The following is a 19,213-nucleotide window of genomic DNA, read 5'->3' on the forward strand; positions in this document are numbered from 1 at the left end:
TGTATTCAGTGGTGGGTGGGGTGTGAAACTGCATTGATTTTGTTGGCATGATAGAACAGTGCCATTATCTGAAAGTATTGAAAATATTATCTGAAAATATTGTCCTGTTTCTCTGGCCAGATTTCAGCCCAGTAGAGTTAGCCTACCTTCTTGTTAGAGGCAACTTTTTCTTATAAATTTCCTTCTTTCCTTCCCAAGTCACCTTCTGACCCTCTTTCAGTTCCTGACACCTTGCTCCATTGATTTGACCCTTCATTGGTGTTAACTTTGAGTTAGCTTTTGTATGTGTATATCTTGTCTTTTAATGGAGGCCCCCCGGGGAATAGGTAGGCCAGTGTCTTGAAGATTGTAGACATTATGAACAACTGGTTGTTGACATCAGTGGTGATAAAATATTGATGGTGTTGGTGAGATTTGCTTTGCTAACTCTGACTGATAGATATCTAACTACTGAATTCTAGAATTTGCTTTGCTAACTCTGATATCTAACTACTGAATTCTAGAATTCAGATTGTAAACTGACCTTTTTTGGAGGTCATGTTAGTGTTTCAGAAATTACTTCGGCTTGATGATATGATTTAAAAAATACATTTAAGTAGTTAAATATGTTAAATGAGACAGTAAAACCTTGTTTTGTGTAGGCAGTGAACTTAATCATTCTTATAAAGAAATAATATAACTTCAGGATAAATTTTGAAATGGGATTACGAGCTATCCTTAGGGAAGATCACGGAAAGCCACTGTTGGATTTTTCCCCCTAAGTCATTAGAAGTTTTGCATGCTCACCGTACTGCAGTAGCATTAAGTTTGCAAGTATTTTTAGCGTTCAATTAATTGTATGAACTAAATGTAAAAAATATTTTTCACCTTTCTCTTTAACAATTGCTTATGTTTACTTTAAATATTTTAAATATAAAATTTAATTGTTATGGTTGTCAGACTTCAGTGTTTATTATGGTTTATCAAATATGAAAAATAGGATTTTGAGTCATAAAAAGATTGTGATCAAACAGTAATTCTATCCTTAATTTGAAAGAATATTGATACCCACTGAAAAACAGGAAAATAATATCCCAGTCCATTGCGTTTATCCATATTTCAAATAGATGAAAGATACTTTAATATAAGGTTTAAAGCAATTTACATTGTTTTTTTGCTTGTTTTATTTCTTAAAGTGATAATTCTTATTTTTTTTCCTTCTATTTTAGGTTCCTGAGAGTTAAACAATGGGGAGACATTTGGCCTTGCTTCTGCTTCTGCTTCTCCTTCTCCAACATTTTGGAGACAGTGATGGAAGCCAAAGACTTGAACACCCTCCTCCTCTACAGTTCACACATTTCCAGTACAATGTCACTGTGCATGAGAATTCTGCAGCTAAAACCTATGTTGGGCATCCTGTGAAGATGGGTATTTACATTACAAATCCACTGTGGGAATTAAGGTACAAAATTGTCTCAGGAGACAACGAAAACCTGTTCAAAGCTGAGGAGTACATTCTTGGAGATTTTTGCTTTCTAAGAATAAGGACCAAAGGAGGAAACACAGCTATTCTTAACAGAGAAGTGAAAGACCATTACACATTGATAGTCAAAGCAGTTGAAAAAAATACTAATGTTGAAGCACGAACAAAGGTCAGGGTTCAAGTGCTGGATACAAATGACTTGAGACCATTGTTCTCACCCACCTCATACAGTGTTTCCCTACCTGAAAATACAGCTATAAGGACCAGTATTGCACGAGTCAGTGCCACAGATGCAGACATAGGAACCAATGGAGAATTTTATTACAGTTTTAAAGACCGAACTGACATGTTTGCTATTCATCCAACCAGTGGCACCGTAGTTTTAACTGGTAGACTTGATTACGTAGAGACTCAGCTCTATGAGCTGGAGATCCTTGCTGTGGACCGTGGAATGAAGTTGTATGGTAGCAGTGGTATCAGCAGCATGGCCAAGCTAACAGTTCATGTGGAACAGGCCAACGAATGTGCTCCTGTGATAACAGCGGTGACATTGTCACCATCAGAACTGGACAAGGACCCGACATATGCAATTGTAACTGTGGATGACTGCGATCAGGGTGCCAATGGGGAAATTGCTTCTTTAAGCATTGTGGCAGGTGACTTCCTTCAACAGTTTAGAACAGTGAGATCCTCTCCAGGAAGTAAAGAGTATAAAATCAAAGCTGTTAATGGCATTGATTGGGACAGTCATCCTTCTGGCTACAATCTGACTCTACAGGCTAAAGATAAGGGAACTCCTCCCCAGTTCTCTTCCGTAAAAGTAATTCATGTGACTTCTCCACACTTTAAAGCTGGGCCAGTCAGGTTTGAAAAGGATATTTACAGAGCAGAAATAAGTGAATTTGCTCCTCCCAATACACCTGTGGTCATGGTAAAAGCCGTTCCTAGTTATCCCCATTTGAGGTATGTTTTTAAAAGTACACCTGGAAAAGCTAAATTCAGTTTAAATCACAACACTGGTCTCATTTCCATTTTGGAACCAATTAAAAGACAGCAGACATCCCATTTTGAACTTGAAGTAACAACAAGTGACAGAAAAGCCTCCACAAAAGTCTTGGTTAAAGTCTTAGGTACAAACAGCAATCCCCCTGAATTTACCCAGACAGCGTACAAAGCATCCTTTGATGAGAACGCACCCATTGGTACTACTGTCATGAGGGTGAGCGCCATAGACCCTGATGAGGGTGAGAATGGATACGTGACTTACAGTATTGCAAATCTCAATCATGTGCCATTTGTGATTGATCATTTCACGGGTGCCGTGAGTACTTCAGAAAACCTGGACTACGAACTGATGCCTCGGGTTTATACCTTAAGAATTCGAGCATCAGACTGGGGCTTGCCATACCGTCGGGAAGTTGAAGTCCTTGCCACGATCACCCTCAACAACTTGAATGACAACACACCTTTGTTTGAGAAAATAAATTGTGAAGGAACAATTCCCAGAGATCTAGGTGTGGGGGAGCAAATAACTACCGTGTCTGCTATCGATGCCGATGAACTTCAGTTGGTACGGTATCAGATTGAAGCTGGGAATGAACTAGATTTGTTTGGCTTAAACCCCAACTCTGGGGTATTGTCTTTAAAGCAGTCACTCATGGATGGTTTAGGTGCAAAGGTATCTTTTCACAGTTTGAGAATTACGGCTACAGATGGAGAAAATTTTGCCACCCCATTATATATGAACATAACTGTGGCTGCCAGTCGCAAGCCAGTAAACTTGCAGTGTGAAGAGACTGGTGTTGCCAAAATGCTGGCAGAGAAACTCCTGCAGGCAAATAAGTTGCACGGTCAGGGGGAGGTCGAGGATATTTTCTTTGATTCTCACTCCGTCAATGCTCATGTCCCACAGTTTAGGAGTACTCTTCCGGCTGGTATTGAGGTAAAGGAAAACCATCCTGTGGGTTCCAGCATAATTTTCATGAATGCTACTGACCTTGACTCTGGCTTCAATGGAAAATTGGTATATGCTATTTCTGGAGGAAATGAGGATAGTTGCTTCATCATTGACATGGAAACAGGAATGCTGAAAATCTTATCTCCACTTGATCGTGAAACCACAGACAGATACACATTGAATATTACTGTTTTTGACCTTGGTATACCACAGAAGGCAGCTTGGCGTCTTCTGGATATCATTGTTCTGGATGCCAATGATAATCCACCTGAATTTTTACAGGAGAGCTATTTTGTTGAAGTGAGTGAAGACAAAGAGATAAATAGTGAAATCATCCAGGTTGAAGCTACTGATAAAGATCTAGGCCCCAATGGACATGTGACGTACTCTATTCTTACAGATACTGATAAGTTTTCAATTGACAGCACAACTGGTGTGGTTAAAATTATGCACCCTTTGGATCGTGAACTACAGCATGTGCATTACTTAAAGATTGAAGCCAGGGATCAAGCCAAAGAAGAGCCCCAGTTGTTTTCCACTGTGCTTTTGAAAGTCTCACTAGAAGATGTTAATGACAACCCACCTAAGTTCATTCCACCTAATTACCGTGTGAAAGTTCGAGAGGATCTGCCAGAAGGAACGATAATCATGTGGTTAGAAGCCTACGATCCTGACTTAGGTCAATCTAGTCAAGTAAGATACAGTCTTATGGACCATGGAGAAGGGCACTTTGATGTGGATAAACTCAGTGGAGCAGTTAGAATTGTGCAACAGTTGGACTTTGAGAAGAAGCAAGTGTACAATCTCACGGTGAGGGCCAAAGACAAAGGAAAGCCAGTGTCTCTGTCTTCCACTTGCTATGTGGAAATTGAGGTAATTGATGTGAATGAGAACTTACATCCTCCAGTGTTTTCCAGCTTTGTGGAAAAGGGTGCAGTGAAAGAAGATGTCCCTATTGGTTCATCAGTAATGACAGTGTCAGCTCACGATGAGGACACAGGAAGAGATGGGGAGATCCGATATTCCATTAGAGACGGTTCTGGTGTTGGTGTTTTCAAGATAGATGAAGAAACAGGTACATACGTTTTTATTACTCTTGTTTCTCATCCCTCCTATTTTTTTCACAGATGTCTTTCGATAGATCCTTCACAATTCCCAGTTGATCTCTCTTAGGGCCCAGTATAGAAGTGCTTCTGAATGGTGTTGATCTGTTGTATGTACATACGTAAGCCATGAAGATGGAACAAAGGAGCCCAGGTGATTAAATGGGCATTAAGTGATTGAGAAAAAATTAAAACTGTTCCTACTGATGCTCATCTCTAAGCTTGTACCCTCTGTTATCAAAAATATCACTTTGGTTTTATTGTAACTTTGAGAAGCCCTTTGGAGGTTTTTCACACTCAGGTGTTCGAAGGCCCTTATTTACAGCAACCACTGGCACCATCTGGCCTGCCATCCAGAGGTGATTGCACAACCTCCAACATGATGCAGTGCACACAGATTATGGGTTAGAACGTCTATAATATGATCTGGTGTACTTAGTACCTCCCCCAGGTTTTGTCTGAGAGGCAGATGTAGGGTAGTGGAATGTTGAAAAGACCTGTCTTGTAAGCCTGGCTCTTTCAGTTGTTTGTAACATATGATCTTGAATGAGAGAAATACTGCTTTAAACTTAACTTTTCATCTGTAAGGTGAAGACACTCAAAATTACTACAAGATTTATGTGATGATACAGCAACATAACATGGGAAAGGTCTTAGTGTGTTAGGTTTATTAATTTTTTTTGCAATGGTAGCAATGTCTTTTTATGATACCATTTCACTTAGAATAGGGTTCTAAAACTAGGACCCCCAAGATGACCAGTTCATGTGAGTATATACTGTTTTTGCATTATGTGCATACTTTCCTCTAGCTGCAAAGATATTGTAGTTACAAGTCAACCTCCTTGATAGAGTGTGAGCCTTAATAAACTCATATGTTTCTATCTTCAACACTTAGCAAAGAGTGGCTGGCACATAGAAGCTGTTCAATCAGTGTTGAAAGAATAAATGAGTAAATTAATATTTTGGCTTTGAATGGCCTACCCTCTGAGCATGGTCATAGAAATAGAAGGAAACTGGGTAACTGTAGCACAAAATAGTGATAGGTGAGTTTTTTTTACTCTCTTTCGTTTTTCCTTTATAAATCTGTCCATTCTAAAAGAGAATTTGATGGTTACATTAAATCTTTATGTGTTCAGTAATACCATAAAAAAATAACAAAAGTATTTAGTTAGCACTTACCCAGTGTCCATATGAGCATCTAAAGGTACAAAGCACATGAAAATTTTAACTTCTCTTAGAAATAGTTATTTTGGAGGTTATAGTTTTTTTATTATACTTTTATTAATTCAAGGGATTCTTTTGCTGATTGTATACCACTAGCATGTGTTAGATATATAGTAGATCTACAGATTATGTTCCTCATCTAAAAGTTTCACAGTTAATACAAGAGAAAGTAAGCATAAGCAGTAGTGTTTGGTAGTTATTTATCTGAAGAGTAGAATGCCTATTTTTTTTTTTTTAGTCATTGTTGTTTTGTTATTACTGTCCAATATAAATTAGAATTTTTAGGTACATTGTCAACATAGGGAAATATCCAAAGTTAATAATTGAAGTTGAAACTATGACATGTTCTTTTTAATTTCTAAGAACACATATTCCTACTTTTTTTCCTTTTCAAAGTAGATTTCAAAAAACCTATAAAGAACTCTTACAAATTAAAGTTGAATCAGAAAATAGAACCTGAATCTTAATTTACATCCTCTTCGTGACTTAAATTATATGATCGCTGCCTTTTGGGGTTTTCTTTCAAATGAAAAGTATATTTTAATTGTTGCTTTTTAAGGAATCATTTCAAAAGTAGAATTTTTTTTTTAACCTATAAATTAAGGAGTTGGGTTATTTTTACTACCATGGATTGAGGGGGGAGGAGCCAACCAAACAAGGCAGTGTCCTGAAATAGATCTGTGGTAGTTTTCAGAGCTGAAAGGCAGTGCCAGATTCTTCCACTGGTAATTTAGTGGGAAGGAGGAGGAGGTGTTAGGATTATGGGCCCTGTGGTTGGTAAAGGAATGAAAGACCGTTAGGCATTTATATAATGATATTTAAAGGTGAGAGAGAAGCTGGAAATTTCTAGGTCATTCTGTGATCCTAGTTTTACAGAGGAAAACACTCATGTGTATGGTAGATTTATTTATATATGCCTTTTGAAATTGAATAAGTGATAAAATAATATTTATATATTGGACTGGTATGCATTACAAGATTTTTTTTTTTTTTCTCTGACAGTAGAATTATCAGCCCAAGTTATTTTAGAGATTCTTGGCCAGGACAACTATTCCTTTAGGAAAAAAAATTAGTTTTATGCAGCAGGAATGAATGCTGAAATTAGGTAAGCTTTTCTGGTTTTTTTTTTTTTTTTTTGTAGTTTAATTTCTAGGGCATTGTGGGAGTGTGGAGGAATGTCTTTCTAACCAGGAAAAGTAAGGGCAGTTTGGAAATACCAATGGGAACATCACAGAATGGGGGCACTCCTCCAACTCAGTATGGATTGGTGTTGGCTTGGCTCAGGTCTGGTTAGCACTTTTCTAGAGCTTCACTCTTTTCATTGCCCACTTCCATTGGGCTCTCACCGTCTCCAACAGTGATGCATTTATTATTGGGCTGATTGATTTGGGCCTCTGCAGCAGTGTTCTGACTCGGGGGACCAAAAACCTGTACACTTAACTATTTGCTTCTTGTCTTTGGCTTTAAACTCCTTGTGTTGGTTGAATAATATGACCAGGTTTTTGTAGTGGCTTAACTATTTCAATGTTGTCAAATGTGCGTATCTTTTATATCCTTTTTACAAAACAGAGAATATATTCAAAAACTTGAACTTAGTTTTTACTATTTTTAAGATCTTTCTTCTTCTATTTAAATCTGCTTAAATTTTGAAACATCACCTGAAAAGTAGTTTTTTAAAAAATGAAACTTCTGTGGATTAACTCTGAATTTTTTACATATTTTGCTAATTGGCTTTATAGGGAGGTAACATGTAATCTCAGTGTGGGGGTAATAGTCATTTGCTCATCTGATAATCTCTTACTGTGTCATATGCTTTGTCTGGAGAGGCCTCTGGGGATTATTAGTGAACTGTTCTGACAAATCTGTGCCCATGTGATTGCCCTTCCATTTGAGGTTTGGAAGGATAGAGCATTACATGAAAAATTATTTGGAAAGTCAGTTTTTGTTGCAGAGCCAATCTCTGCAGCTCTGATTAAGATTCTTTAAATTTCTCTGCTTAAAATCTACAGTTAGAATTCTGAAGTAGATTTGACCAAAATACTTAGTGGAGTAGTTGTCTTGGAAGCATGTGTAATTTCACATTTAGGTTTTGGTTTGCCTGACTTAATAGTTCTCAGTATAATGATAATTCTTCACCTCATTTTTACTTCACATAGGTTCTTGGTTGCTTTGTATGTTTCCAAGTCCAGCAGAATAGAATCTTGAGCATCCCTCATAGAAAATTAGTGAAATAAATTCTGTTTATTCATTTTAACTGATGGGTATCCATCAAGTTAATTATTACTTGAGGACCAAGAAGAAGTTGCATCTTTTTGTTAATTTTTAAAACTAAGATAGTATATAGAAAAATGCTTATCCAAAAGTTTTTTAAATTGTTAATGGAAAGTTGTGTTGCAGCAGTGTTTAGGTCAGTCTCTTTCCCTGATGTGTGTATGATAATGGGCTGTTCACAGGTATGTTTTGCCTTCAGTCAGAAGTAGTATGGTTCTGTGTTTGGATGGTGGCATAATGCAATCCAGTAACAGTATTTTCTCCTTTGACTCTACTTATTTGGGGAGACCATGTTTTTCATTAAGATAAGAGCAGATATTTAAGCTCTTTAACACTGGGTTACTCTTTAGGATTCTGATCATGGTTTCCGTATTGAAATTTACATATGTTTCTATGGAAAGACTTGGAATGAGTTAATATGGAAGTATAGCTGTTGTGACAAGATAAATCACCATTCATGAAATATGGGAGGGCATAGGAGGATTACATTTTTCTAAAGAGAAAATTGCTATGTTCTCATTATGGGGGAAGTTTTAGTTTGTCATTCCTGTATCACCAAAGATTGTCTTCTGGCCTTTCTTACAGTGGACACGGCATGAATGCAGTTGTATAGAGGAAACAGGGGAATTTCATTTCAGGCTTACCTGATGGCTAACATCATTGAGAGGGAAAATGTTCTTGGAACCTCTGTCTTGTTTGGCAGATGCCTGAATATTTTTTGTTGTTTGGTTTTGAAAAATGTGTTTCCTAAAATAAAGTAGGATATTCTGCATATATCCTAGGACATACATTTTCCCTGCAGCCTGTTCTCTCATGACAGGAAATGGAATGTAGCAGATACTAATGGGCCATGGATCATGACTGAAAACTGTGAGAATGGCTAAGAGCTGGGTGGCTGTTGGAAGTGAGGCCGGTTGCGGTGTGAGCATGTCTCTTCGTTGAGTCTAGAATTCCTGGCAGTATGAACTTAAATAGTTACTGGTGGGAGGCCCAGTTAGGGAGTTAAGAAATTTGCTGGTGAAAGGGCTTTTGTATTGCTGTGTCCTCCCTTAAGTGGCAGCAGCTGCTGTCCTCTTTTTGTTGTTCTCCTAGGAAAATTTAAAGAGAAAAGAAACTTACTTCCCAGCCACAGTGAGATTGAAAAGTCAGGCTTTGCAGAAATTTTCTGATAGTATGCTCTTGCCATGTTCAGGAGTAAAAATCTGCTCTCGTGTGTGTGTGTGTGTGTGTGTGTGTGTGTGTGTGTGTGTGTGTGTGTTGAGGCAGAGCATAGTAGTAATCTCTGCTGGGGAGTCCTCCTCTGAAGCAGGAGGATTGTTAAGGTGAAAGAAGAATCTAATTTGAAATCTGAAGGAAATTCTATTTTGCTTTAAAAGAAAACAAGATCAGCTTTTCTTTAGTTGTTTATAAGATGTTTAAAAAGTTGTTGCTTGGAGTACTGAGGGGCTAAATCTAGTTGGAAGGGAAGTTGGGATATAAAGTGAACTGTGACTTAAGGTTGCATTACTGTGAAGCAGAAGATGGTGACACTGTACAGTAGCTTTATATAATTCCAAATGATTGTAGGAGCCAGGACCTGGAGGGTATGGGGTAGAAACAGCTTACTTAAAACATGGTCTTTGACCCTTGCTTTCAGTAGTAATCATAAGGGTGTTAAGTGTCAGTATAATAATAAACTACGGTCAGTTAACTGGCTCTTATATCCAGGTACTGTTCTAAGCACTCTATATGCATTAATTTATTTCTCACAACTACCAGATAGATACTGGATACTGCTATTCTTGTGTTTCAGGTAAGGAAACATTTGTACAGAGGTTGAATAACTTGCCCATGATCACTTGGATACTAAGCAGCAGAACTACATTTTCTTGTCACTCATTCTTTTAAGAATGATTTAGAGAGCTGTAAAGAAGCCCATTTGAAAACTTCTAATTGAATGGGACTCTGGGCTAAGCTGAGCAGGCTGGGTAGAAGACTTGAATTCTGTATTTAGGACTTGGTCTTGAAAGTATCTTGAATTGAAGAATCTTCTTACATTTTTTCCCCTTAGAACAACATTTTGCTATTTAGTTTATTTAAGAATAATAGGAATTTAGAGCTCACAGAGGTGACTTTAACAATTCAAGATCATTTCATCAAAATGATTAGTAGTCAGTGAATAGTAGTGTAGGGAGTGAACTTCCCTGTCTAGTGAGTGTAGCGATGAACAAAGTGCCTTACCTGTGCCTCTTTCATCAATGAAGAGGCTTCCTGTGAGATGGATAGGATGTTAATTGTTTGGAGTTTTTTTCTTGTGGAAATGATGTTTTAGGTGGTTGTTAGAGTCCCAGCTAATCTTCACACCAGTTTAATCCCCAGGGAAGCTGAAGCTAGCCTAATTTATACTTCCCCTTTGAATTGAGTTCCTTGTAGTCTTTGTTCTCTCGCTTTGTCCTTCTGATGCCTTGACTTCTGCAGCTGTTCCCACCAGTCATCTGGTACACGGTAAGAAAGCCAGAGTGAATGTCAGTTCTCCCCATCCCTCTTGGTAGGAAACCCTTTTATGTTCTAAGAAAGTTTAAGAATTGTATGTTCATAATTTGATGAGTAGCCTGTGTTCATAGAGATTTAGCATTAAAGTCATACCTGATTTGTTTTTTCATTTGCCCATCTTACACAACTAAAAAAGTTGAATGGATTTTAAAACTTAGGTGTTTGTCCATGTCACACGTTTTTCTTAACCATTTAGTTCCTATTGTTTTGACTATGGATTATTTTAGTTCATAAGGTTGAAATTGTTAAGCTTATATTATTTATTAATTGGTATTTTGTGTGTTAATAATGTTACTTTGCAGCTATCTTTATGCCATTTTTTAAAAAACCATGTTGGTTATAAATATTGCATGCTTGCCAGACAAGACACAGCACCCCAAAACACCTTTCATGTCTCTGTTACTAGGAGTAAATGGTCCTGGAAAGATTGCTTATTCAAGGACACATGCCTCTACTTGTTGAACTGGCAGTTGTCCAGTTTAACAGCAGTGTTGGAAAGTCTAGGAAACTGTTCACATGTATACTGGACAGACCAGTCTTATCAACTAGCTTACTTTGCCAGTTAAAGTGTACCTTATCTCCTCAGGTTATCTGATACTGTTCTGAACCTGTTTTATTTCTCTGAGTGGCTAAGTGAACTAACCTGTTGAATGAGATTCCTTAGAATTGTCTTTTTTATGGTTGGGATGGAGTCTACTATGGATAGACTTTAAACTTTAGACGCATTGATTTTTTTTAAAAAAACAGAAGTTACCCAGCTGTTTCAGTCAGTAATTCCTTAAGATCTCTATTTAGTTTGTGATAATTTTAACCAAATATATATATATATATATATATATATATATATATATATATATATAATGTGTGTGTGTGTGTAAAATATACATTTTTTTTAACCACTGGTGGTAAGCCTTTTTCCCCCTGTAGTCATTGATTTGTAATTATATTGAATTTTTACTGAGAACTTACCGTATACTACTCTTATGATAATCCTTTTACATTGACTGAATCCATGGATCATCAAGGCAATTCTTGAGTAAAATTAGATGTTCCTATACTTTGTCCATGTAGTTCAGGCCTATATTATAAAATACGACACGTAGTGGGCATTAGGGAGTGCACTGATTTGTGCCATTGAATTCTGAAATACTGCTTTTCTTTTTTAAATTAAGTAGTGGAAGTAGAAATCGTTGTGGTTTCAAGTGTGATGCATTTGAGAGTATTCTGGTCCGAGATGATTCTTGAGTAAAGGTGTCCTACCTTTTGTGGATTTCTTCCTTCAGACTTTTCCGTTTCCCACTGAATGACCTGGTTCAGGGGTGGAGCCTGCAGGGCCCCAGTCAACTTGCCTGCCTCTTCCCCTTTAGTGAGTGTGTGCTGCCCTCCTCCGCTCCCTTTCTGCCCTTTGCTTTAGCTGTAAGTCAGTTCCTGCCTTGTCCACCCTTCAGTCTCCGTGGGCCTCATTGTTTCCTGATTTCCCTGCTTTCAGTACTGTTGACCACATGATCAGCTCTTGTTATCACTTAAAATTCTGCTAAATAAAGCCATCTTTTTTTTTTTTTTTTTAACAGTACTGGGGATTGAACCCAGGGGCACACTAAGCTATATCCCCAACTCTTTTTTATTTTATTTTTTTTCAAATTTTGAGACAGGGTCTCCCTAAGTTGCTTAGGGCCTTGCTAGGTTTCTGAGGCTGGTCTCAAATTTGTGATCCTCCAGCTTTAGCCTCCCACATAGGTGGGATTATAGGTGTATGCCACCATGCCAGCTAAATAAAGCTTTCTTGACAAATGTTTTTCTTTACATGGAACTATTTATGTCATCTTTTTACACTTTTTTTTTTTGGACGGGTCTTTTTCCTGTAGATTTGTCAATTCATTGTGGGTAGATTTTAAATCTTTTACTACTGACTTCATACAATAGGCATTCAGTAGATTTTCTGATAGGTGGCGTACTAAGCCATTGCAGTCTTTCTTGAGAAGGCTTTTCTTAAAAGTGAGGAGTCTTTGCTTCACTTTGTTCCAGGAAATGGTATGTGGACCAAAGTTCTGTTGTTATCTATCTCTTTCATGTCTGTCTCCCTGACCTCAAGGACAGTCTAGCCTTAATCATCTCCCTGTACTTTTCTAAGCAGAGTGGCTGACATAGCAGTACAAAGTCATTTGTTCAACAAGCCAACCAAGTGTAACACATAATAATTGTAGTTGTAAAGATCAAGCAAAATTTCTCTACCAGTGCCATCCTGATACCACCTGTTTCTAGACCTCTAAAACAGTAGTTCTTCCTTTTTTTTTCCCTCCTGGTACTGAGGATTAAATCCAGGGCTGCTTTACCATTGAGGTACATCCCCAATCCTCCCAGTCCTTTTTGTTTTTATTTTTTATTTTGAGACACGGGCTAAGTTGCTAAGACTAGCCTTGAACTTGGGATCCTCCTGTCTCAACCTTCGAGTTTCTGGGATTACAGGTGTGTGCCACCATGCTTGGGTAGAATAGTAGTTTTAAATGTTTTTAGCATCACAGAAACTTTTTAGAGAATCCATTGGAATTATAGGTTTTTTCTTCAGAGATTGAGTTGGTTGTAATATCAGGGTATTCACAAAGTGTTGAACTTATATCAGTGTCCTTGGATCCCTGGCTTTAAGTCCCTTTGTTCTAGAGGTTCCCAGGGTTGCCTTCCCTCTTATACAGGGGACCAGTGGGTTAGGATAATGGTTAGAATGGTGATGACAGCAGAGATAACGAGAAGCATTAGTACAATGCTCTATATCGCCCCTGAACATTTTTGTGCACATTATATGGCACTTAATCTAATATTATTATGCTTTTAATGCAGTAGTTTTTAATTTGTTTTATAAATGAGCTAGATAAAACTTTATAATGGAAAAAATTATTTTTCTGTGTATTTGTACATGATTGAAGAGAAATTTACTCAGGTGAGTTTTAGGTAAAGTAGTCTGCAGTTTTTTACATACCTGCTTTATAGAGGGCTCTGTCCCTCCGTTGAGGTGTACAAGATACACAATTAGTATGGCTAAGTAATATGACAAATAATATGTTTTTGTCATTTATTTTTTTAAGTGAAGCTACTCTCTGGGCCAGGATTCGATCTTTAGTTTTGCCAACTTACTGCGGAAACTCTGTTGCTTATACCAGAATTCCCTTCTTTATTAGGGTAAATAACCTGTCAGAAAACGAAGACTTCTAATAGTAAAGTTAACTTTCTTTATGGATTAAAGTTTTAGTTAAGTGGACTTTAAGTCAATATTTTTAAATCATGTTAGGTTTGTATAGTCCCCATTTTTGGTACTAAAGAAAAATTTAAATAAGTAATGCTTATTTTGAAAGGTTAGTTCATTATTGGAGGAGCACTGAACAACCTTACAAGAAAGGCTAAGTCAAATTCAAATGTATGTGTGGCAGAAATGTTCTCACCTGTGGTTAACAGACATTAACACCCATCACTTTCAGGTAATGTTTTTTGACCTGAAAAAACACTCCCCACAAATTCTTAGAAGGTTTTCCACAATTCATTCATAAGTACAGGTTTGCTTTTGGCTATTAATATTTTTGTTTGCCTTTTTAGCCTTAAAGTTGCTTGGCATTAGGCTGTTTCAGACATGTTTTTCTCCTTCTGTATTTCTCTTGCAGAAATACTTGGTACATAATCAGTGATCAGTAAATACTCAGTGTTGTTCATCTTTTGGTAAACCCAATAAAATGTAATATGGTGTTTTTCTTTTCTGGATGTGTTGCTAAGCTAAAGGTGTTTGCATTTTTAAATGGCAAAAAAAAAAAATAGATGAGTTTGTTGGTTGAGGCAACAGAATGGAAATCAGGTATCTTAAAAAGAAATTAAAAACACTTTAAATTGGGTGTGGTAGTACATACCTATAATCCCAGTGGCTGGGGAGGCTGAGGCAGGAGGATTGAGAGTTCAAAGCGATAGCAATTTAGCAAGTCCTAAGCAACTTGGTGAGACTCTGTCTCTAAATAAAATACAAACTAGGGCTAGGGATGTGGCTCAGTGGTTGAGTGCCCCTGAGTTCAATCCCTGGTGGCCCCTCTACCAAATAAAACACTTTTTTAAAAAGTGTTTTTTTTTTTTTAATTGTATGATAGCGACGTAGAAGAAGAAACCTGATTAGAAAATCATGAACATGAAGAATACTCTTTTTTTTTTTTTTTGGTGGTGCTGGGGTTTGAACTCAGGGCCTTATGCATGGGAAGCAAACACTGTACCAACTGAGCTATATCCACAGCTTCCCATGTTTGATTTTAATTAGATGAATGATGATCATGTCAGAAACAAATCAAACTACGAGTCACATCTACAGAGTATAAAGTTTTATAATTTAAGGCCAGTGGTTCTTGAAATATGTGTTCTACATATAGTTTATGTCAAGAATGATTTTACCATTTAAAAAAGTCTGCTTTTGTCCTTTTACTTCCATAATGTAAACTTTGTGAAGGCAGAGGTGGCTGATCTGTGCGACTCTGTTACTTGATTGGAACTGTGCCAGGCACATTTGCACCTGGCAAGCACTTGTTAATTTGTACAAAATTTGAAATTGAAATAGATTATTATAAAATATTAATGGGAAATATATAAATAATGATTATTGGGAAAGATCTTTTTAATTTTGTTTTATAGGTATGGCTTTTCTTTCAATATAGTTACAACTTCTTTTCTACTTAAAAGTCCTTCTTTGACAGATGCTCCTAAATAATGAATTAAAACAACAACAAAATAGTTCACTAGCAATGCAGATTCCTTCTTGTTCATGTTTCCCTTTCCTAGAAACAACTTCATTTTTAAGATTGAGTTTCAGAGCCTAAAATCAAGAATGTTAAATTCTGAGACTTTCTAGGTGAATATACCTGGTTTAGACATTGTTTTCTTGGGCTATAGAATGGAGATTTTATACATATATTTCCTTAAATTTTTTTTTTTAGATGTTGATGGACTTTTATTTTATTCATTTATTTATATGTGGTACTGAGAATCAAACCCAGTGCTTCACACATGCTAATTAAGTGCTTTACCAGTGAGCCCCAGCCCCAGCCCTACATATATTTCCTTTTACAAGGCCATTTGTTTTGTGTTGTAAATCTCTTGGTTATTTCTGTTGATAAGGGCTATTAACCCCTTCTTTTAAAGCCCAGTGACATAAAGGGAGAATATTCAATGACTAGGCTATTTTAAGGAGAATAATATGTATGAAAACTAAAAGACATTTTCTTTTTTTAGTGACTACATTTAAATAAACATATATATTTTTAATTTACATTTGCTCTTTCTTTACTTTTCCTGCTAAGTAGGGCTTCTAACTCCAAGCCTTTCTCCCATCTGAATAGAAAATTAGAGCTGCTAGTTACTCCTTAGGATGATTAAGGGAAGAACCAGAGTACCTTTATGAAGGATTTTTGTTTTCAATGTCTTTGTATAGAAATTACTTTAGAAGAGACACATTTAGGATTTGAGAAGTGTGAGCATTAAGAGCAATGGAGATGATGTCTAGTTTAAGTTAGAGTTTAAGAGGAAATCAAGTAGAGTAAGTCTAGGCAAATAAATCTGAATTGAGGTGTTTATTGTCACACAGAACAATCATTTAGCCTTTCATTGAGAAAGGAACCATCTGAAAAAAGCCACCATTTATACAGGTCACAGTCCTGTGGGTGGCAATTTGGGCAGGACTCTGCTTCTGCTGTGTGTTTCTTTGCTAGTTTTATCTGGACTCCCTCATGTTTGATCAGTGGCTGTGCAGCTTGGGGGCTGTGCAGTTGGCTGCAGGTCAGGGTGATTGGGCCCTGTCCCTGTCTGTCATCATCCAGCAGCTTGCCCTGAATTTGCTCACCTGGTGGCCCTGAGAGCTCAGGAAGAGCAGCAGCATGTTCTCCTGGGGTTAAGCTCAGAATTCATACATTTTCCTGTTTCCCCCATTCTGTTGTCTTACTAGGTTGATTGAAAAAAAGGTAGGAAAAAAATAGACTTTGCTTCTCGCTGGGAAAGAAGAGTTTGTTGCAAGCTTCGTAAGTCATTTTTTAGTCTGTCACAGGCACTTTTATATGGTTTTTTTCCCCTTTGAGGAAATTCCTTTTGGATGTTAAATGGGCTTCAGAAGTTAAAGGCTTTTGAAAATTTTCTTTGAAAATGAATGTGATGTCTTGAGAAACTTCTACCTTATATAGTCAGCTTACTTCAAGTTTTTAATTCCATTGAACATTAGACAGCATTGGAGTATATCTTCAAGTTACTTTTAATTAATTTCCACTGAAACTAGAGCCTTAGCAGAGTTACCAAGGGTATGCATGAAGTCTGAAGATACCGTAGTAGCAGCATTCCTCCTTTCCCTCCCTTTTTCAGTTTCTATCTCAAAGATTGCTGAAGTTTCTTACCCCCAAGGATACTTAAGAATACTGACTATTGTACATAATTCTAAAGCTTAAGGGAAGAGATACCGAGACTGGTAAGAGGCAGCAAAGAGCTATTCACAGTAGCCTTTGTTCTGAAGATGTTCTCTTGGCCTATTAGTGCCACTCCTCACTGATTAATTTATCACAAATTATTTTGTTCACTTATGGCTCTCTCTTAGAGGTTGGGAAACTTGAAAAATGGAATTGGAAGAGTGTATAAGAAGACATTGAGCACATGGAAATAGAAATTGAAATAGGGAGAGAATAAAAGAGTATTGCTTTGGCATTTTAGACATGATGCACACTTTGGATATCTCTGCTTAAATTTCAGCTTAAATGGAAATGTATTTTAATTTAAAGATGTATTTTAGTATTAGGCAAGATTTAGCTTTTATTAGAATTGTTATTGGGACATATATGTACCAGAATAAATAGGAAAGTAAAGTACTCTGTGATGAGTTGAAACAGAAATCTCAGGATTTGAAAACGGAAATTTATGAAACGGATTCATTTAGCATTCTGATATTTCTGTCTGGAAATTCTTGGAGTGGATGTCTTTTAATAGATTGACATGGGAAAGCATACTTGTAGCCAACTTTAACAAAGATTTTTAGAGAAGAAATTGAACTCCAGTTGCTAGTCTTTTGTTCAAAGAAATGAGAAAAAGCATTCAAGTAAAAAACAATCCTCATTAGAGATAAAAAAGTGGCTATAATAGAGCATATATGTTAATTCATTATTTATTGCTTGGAGAAAAATTTAGTAGTCATTAAATATCAAAATGAATATAAGGAATATATTTAATGAAATTTAGATTCTCTAGCAAAAGCTTAGTTGGCAGAGTTCTAAGGAAGTATGGGCACAGTGGTATTGATGTGTAACCCCAGCTACTCAGGAGGTTGACTTGTGAGTATTGCAAGTTTGAGACTAGCTAGCCTGGACAATTTAGTGAGATCCCTTCACAAAAAATAAAAAGAAGTAAATAAAAGGCAGAAATCTAGTATAGAGGTGCTGACCTGAAAGTTCATATTTACATATGTAGTGAATCTTTAATAAAGCAGTATAGAGAGGATAATTTAATAGCAGTTTGAAATTCTCTCCTTTAGAATTCTAGATAATCTAGCATTATAAGGACTCGATTAGTACAATTTGAGTAAGCTAAAACAAAACAATTCCTGTATCAGAGTAGACCATGCAATCATTTATTAGAAGGTTCCATTGTTATTTAGGTAGAAGAACCCATAGAAAAAAGCAAACTGATTTTTACAACTTACATTATTTGAAAATATAAAATGGTTAGGAAAACCACTCTTTCCCTTCCTTTTGGTGATGGGGTGGTAAACTTAAGTACTTAAAAGTTATTTGGTGCCTTAATTTTTCTCTACTTTCTTGTGGCTATAAAGAGACGGCCACCAACAAAGCAAAGCCCCAGTCACTTGGATGAGGCCTGATCTTCCATGATAGGTTGGAGCAACCTGGTGGAGGAAGAAGGTGGAAAGCAGTTAAGGAGTCCTGTCTGTTGAGTATAGTGCTGTGTGGGTGCCAGATACCCTGTTCTAATGGCATTCAGTAAGGGCAGTAAAAGCCTATTGTGCTTGTGTTGTAGAAAATTTCTTTGTTAAAGATGCTGATGGCCTAGATCCTGGCATGGCTTTTAAAATATTACAGTGAAGCAATTCTTGTGATGTTAAACTAGTGTCAAAGCTAAATGGAAACTCATTTTGCAGTTATTTGACATGGGATTTTTTGTTGCTTTGTGTTAATGGGTATGGGAAAACAACCTAGCAATTAATTTCAAATCAGAACTTTGTTTTCAATTAAAAATTGTCCAGTGATAGGTTTTGTAAAATTCTGAGTAAATCACATGTCTTAGGATAAACATCTGTTATTGAAGTTGCTCCCTTCAAATAGCTCTTTTGGACATATTTTGGGTTTGTATCACAATTTTAATTTGATTTGACCTATACTTTCACATAAATATTTGAAAAATCTTTATGCAGGAGTATATGATGAATTAAAATAACATTTTGCATTTATTTAGACTAGGCTTATCATTTTGAAGAAAGCAAAACATTTAGTAATTACGAACAAGCTCCCGTGGGCTTCCAAATTGTTAAGTTGTGTAATTAATTCAAAACTCACATGTATGTATTTTTACACTTCTCTCTGAAATTTAAGAGACATGAATGAAAAGTAGTTACTGCACTGTAAATCGACCCTTTTAATGGCCTGTTTATTTTTAGTTAAA

General features: G+C 36.6%; 1 protein-coding gene across 1 annotated transcript in view; it reads left to right on the forward strand.

Moving 5' to 3' along the window:
• Fat1 (FAT atypical cadherin 1) overlaps positions 1-19,213 on the forward strand; it is a 124,054-nt gene that overhangs the window by 14,440 nt on the left and 90,401 nt on the right. The window contains exon 2 of the mRNA XM_077792564.1: positions 1,209-4,494. Within this exon, the coding sequence (XP_077648690.1) occupies positions 1,227-4,494 (3,268 nt within the window). The 5' untranslated portion in view covers positions 1,209-1,226. The remainder of the gene's footprint in view (positions 1-1,208; positions 4,495-19,213) is intronic.

Source organism: Urocitellus parryii, chromosome 14, assembly GCF_045843805.1.
Source record: "Urocitellus parryii isolate mUroPar1 chromosome 14, mUroPar1.hap1, whole genome shotgun sequence".
Lineage (NCBI taxonomy): Eukaryota > Metazoa > Chordata > Mammalia > Rodentia > Sciuridae > Urocitellus > Urocitellus parryii.